This window comes from Morus notabilis, unplaced genomic scaffold (genome assembly GCF_000414095.1).
Source record: "Morus notabilis unplaced genomic scaffold, ASM41409v2 Scaffold1604, whole genome shotgun sequence".
Classification (NCBI taxonomy): domain Eukaryota; kingdom Viridiplantae; phylum Streptophyta; class Magnoliopsida; order Rosales; family Moraceae; genus Morus; species Morus notabilis.
In genome coordinates this window covers 14721-18868 of record NW_010361498.1, presented here as the reverse complement: position 1 = coordinate 18868, position 4148 = coordinate 14721, and the positions used below count along the sequence as shown (strand labels likewise).

Below are 4148 nucleotides of genomic sequence, written 5' to 3'. Positions count from 1 at the left end.
AGTAGGTAGCTACTACCGGTGACGTGGACTTGACATCGAAAAGTGAAGAGTTGTCTTTCCTCTTATCTTTTATTTCAAGGCATGTATAAAAGATTATGGATTGTAAACTTAAATATTACTAGACTGTGGTTGATGTCACATTTACTTTTATTTATATTCATGTATGCTAAACACCTATGGGAATTCCGGACTTGATACCAGGGACGTGGTTTTAAACTGGTTTGGTTGGAAATTCTACCACCGTTCTTGAAATTGAATTCCTTTCTTGAAAAAGGGGCTTGTTTGAAAATACCTGGATGTTTTGGATTTGAAAGAAATTAAAATGTTTACGAATCACTCTCTCAAACAGGTTTAAGTTTCTAAACGAGCCTCCACGTCACAAATTCCGGTTTGGGGGCGTGACAAGACTTGGTATCAGAGCCCTTGGTTTAGAACCTTAGGGTTTGAAATTATGTATAGATGAATGACATCAAGAAACCATTAAAACAGTATAGCTTTCTTTTCAGATAAAAGAATGCCGCCGCGCCGTAGAAACCTTAACCCACCGGCGATGCCGAATGAGCAATTCATGGAAGCCATGTACGCCGCCTTCCAGGGGATGGCTACTAGAGCCCAAAATGAACGTCTCGCGGAGGACAGAAAACAGAACTACTTCTGTGAGTACAGGCGTAGTTCAATTCCTGCATTCACTAGCGCGGGTGGACCCCAGGAAGCCGAGTATTGGTTTGAATGGGGTCTAAGCATCTAAGTACCAGGGGAGTACCGGATGAGTATTGGGTGGAGTTCGCAGCTTTTATGTTTGAAGGTCCTGCAGGTGCGTGGTGGAAACATATCCGGTGAATGCATGATGTAGAGGGAATGACTTGGCAACAATTCTAAGTGCTCTTTAATGAGCAGTTCTTTCCCCAAAGTTATCTAGATGAAAAGGCCATGAAATTCATGGGCCTACAACAAGGGGATATGACAGTGAGGGAATACGAAGCTAGGTTCAATGAACTGTCTCGTTTTCCTCATTCCTTGATTGAATCGGAGTGCATGAAGTGCCTAAAGTTTGAGAAAGGTCTTAAGGGTGTGATCCAGAAATCAGTTGTAGCTTTAAGGCATCGAGTCTACAGTGACTTGGTTGCAGCAGCCATCTCTGTTGAACAAGAGCATATTGCCTTCCTCCAGGATCGAGAAGCTTCAAGAAGAACCTCAGGAGGACCCTAAAGGAGTAACAGAAAAAGCCGTGATCAAGGGCAAGGTAGTGGGGGAGTGCCTAGTGGTAGCAGTGGGTCTTCGGGAAGGGGAAAGAGGGGACCTTATAGCTTCAAGTGCCACCATTGTGGGGAGCTAGGGCATATCAAAAGGAACTGTCCTATCAGGGCCAACAGGTGAATCAACAGGCCCAGTAATTACCGCAGAATCAAAGGGGTATTGCTCCTAGTCAAGACAGACTTCCACAATTCCGCAGAATCAAAGGAGTTAAGAATTACCTCTGAAAGATCCTGAGGCAATGGGATATAAGAATAATCTTTCTTCCTTCCTGTAACTTCATATTAGATAAGTTCAATTAAACTTCAACTCATCTGTGAAACTTGATTTGGGAATATATTTGTTAGGTATTTGCATATGAGCTTTTGATGCATAGATTGTTGAGAGAGTATTTCATGCTCGTTGATTATGCTTCTTGCACAAGCAGAGCGCTTTTCAGGGGTCATTTTCTTAATGATGGTATTGCAAGTGTGCTGGAGGTTATTTCTCTTCATTTCATTATATCATTTTCTGATGAGCAAGGATTTGAGCATTTCCTTAATAGATTAAGTTGCGGAGATTGCAAGCATTTTAGAGTTCCTGATCTTAGCCTGAATGCGGCTGTATCACTGCTTTTGAACCCTATTATTCTTTCAGCACCAAAAATGTTCCAGACACATTTGATTTTGTTGGTTTTTGAAGCAATTGGTGTTAGCATGTCTTCAAATATTAGACCCTCCGTCAGACTTATGGCTAGTTACCTAACTACATTTGAAAGGTCCGTCATCTTGTACACTAGATACATGTCCACTCTGCTTATGGATGGTCATCCCATAGGGAGTAAAGATTCTTGCGCAAAGCATGGTTCATTTGGCAGAAGGTATGAATCTTCTTTTAAACATCACATTCATGAAGTTACCAATGTGAAGGTATGTGATGTAGTTTGTAAATCAGATTCTTTATGGAGGTCACATCTGTCCAATATGTTTTCTAAAGAAAAACCTGACCTTCTGGCCGAATCCACTGCATACATAAATGAGAGCCAACAAGGTTTTGATGAGTCATGCAAAAATGATATCTCGTCAATTTTGAACAGCATACTACTTGGAGCCTTTTTGGACAATATAAGTGATACTGTATTATCTCGAAAGGGGGGAACAAGTTCTCAAGATATTTGTCTTATTGCTGCTATGCTAAAGTTAATCAGCAGTTCGATGTCAATAGTCTTTTGGTGTCTAAGGAATGCCAAAGACTATAGTTGTTTGGAAGCCTTAGAAGATGCTTCGTCATGCGAGGAGTATGATTTTATCGTGGATGTTATTAGCTGTTTTCGGCAGTTTAATGTATCTTACCGAGTCAGAAGAAATTATTTTGCCTAATGAAAACTCATCGAATCAGGCATAAGACCACCAAGTGGATGCTTTTGCATTTCTCAGGCTTGTTATCATTAAGTTTTGTGAGTGGGTTTGATTTGTTGGTGAAAAATTGTGCAATTGTGATTGAGACACTGATGAATCTCTATGTTTTTGAAGAGGGTAATGTAGTTACAATGAGATCATTACATGTTTCTGGTTCAGAATCTTTTTCATCCAACACTCTTCCTGTCAAAGTTGAAGAGGTGAATATCATTTAATTTCCCTTGTTTTTGTCTTTTTTTCTTTTGCCCTTATTTTTCACTTTTTCACTAGTCCCTCATTTTCACACTTTTGATCTATTGCTAAATGTTGCAGGCCCTGGTGAAACAGAAATCGAGTTAAAAAATTGTTTCAAAGATTAAGAAGATTCAAAATATGTGTTTGAGGTACATGCTTCTGTTATATGCATACATGAATGACAAGACTTGGTATCAGAGCCCTTGGTTTAGAACCTTAGGGTTTGGAATTATGCATACATGAATGACATCAAGAAACCACTAAAACAGTCTAGCTTTCTTTTCAGATAAAAGAATGCCGTCGCGCCGTAGAAACCCTAACCCACCGGCGATGCCGAATCAGCAATTCATGGAAGCCATGTACGCCGCCTTCCAGGGGATGGCTACTAGAGCCCAAAATGAACGTCCCGCGGAGGACAGAAAACAGAACTACTTCCGTGAGTACAGGCGTAGTTCGATTCCTGCATTCACTAGCACAGGTGGACCCCAGGAAGCCGAGTATTGGTTTGAATTGGTGTATAAGCATCTAAGTACCATGGGAGTACCGGATAAGTATTGGGTGGAGTTCGCAGCTTTTAAGTTTGAAGGTCCTGCAGGTGCGTGGTGGAAGCATATCCGGTGAATGCATGATGTAGAGGGAATGACTTGGGAACAATTCGAAGCACGCTTTAATGAGCAATTCTTTCCCCAAAGTTATCGAGATGAAAGGCCATGGAATTCATGGGCCTACAATAAGGGGATATGACAGTGAGGGAATACGAAACTAGGTTCAATGAACTGTCTCGTTTTGCTCCTTCCTTGATTGAATCAGAGTGTATGAAGTGCCTAATGTTTGAGAAAGGTCTTAAGGGTGTGATCCAAAAATCAGTTGTAGCTTTAAGGCATCGAGTCTACAGTGAATTGGTTACAGCAGCCATCTCTGTTGAACAAGAGCATATTACCTTCCTCTAGGATCGAGAAGCTTAAGGAAGAACCTCAGGAGGACCCCAAAGGAGTAACAGAAAAAGCCGTGATCAAGGGCAAGGTAGTAGGGGAGTGCCTAGTGGTAGCAGTGGCTCTTCGGGAAGTGGGAAGAGTGGACCTTATAGCTTCAAGTGCCACCATTGTGGGGAGCTAGGGCATATCAAAAGGAACTGTCCTATCAGGGGCCAACATTTGAATCAACAGGCCCAGCAATTACCGCAGAATCAAAGGGGTATTACTCCTAGTCAAGACAAACTTCCACAGTTTCGCAGAATCAAAGGAGTTAAGAATTACCTCTGAA

General features: G+C 41.5%; 1 protein-coding gene across 1 annotated transcript; it reads left to right on the top strand.

Annotated features, from left to right (window-relative positions):
• Positions 1-514: 514 nt before the first annotated feature.
• On the top strand, positions 515-2990 carry LOC21392684. Its single transcript, XM_024166590.1, has 5 exons — positions 515-723; positions 1171-1243; positions 1602-2559; positions 2670-2851; positions 2964-2990. Exons 1-5 carry the CDS (start codon positions 515-517, stop codon positions 2988-2990), a joined length of 1449 nt encoding a protein of 482 aa, XP_024022358.1.
• Positions 2991-4148: the final 1158 nt, after the last annotated feature.

Coding starts and splice junctions, on each gene's coding strand:
- LOC21392684 (XM_024166590.1), top strand. CDS start 515: ATGCCGCCGCGCCGTAGAAACCTTAACCCACCGGCGATGCCGAATGAG. Junction 724..1,170: donor CCCCAGGAAGCCGAGTATTG/GTTTGAATGGGG, acceptor GCCTTCCTCCAG/GATCGAGAAGCTTCAAGAAG. Junction 1,244..1,601: donor AAGCCGTGATCAAGGGCAAG/GTAGTGGGGGAG, acceptor TATATTTGTTAG/GTATTTGCATATGAGCTTTT.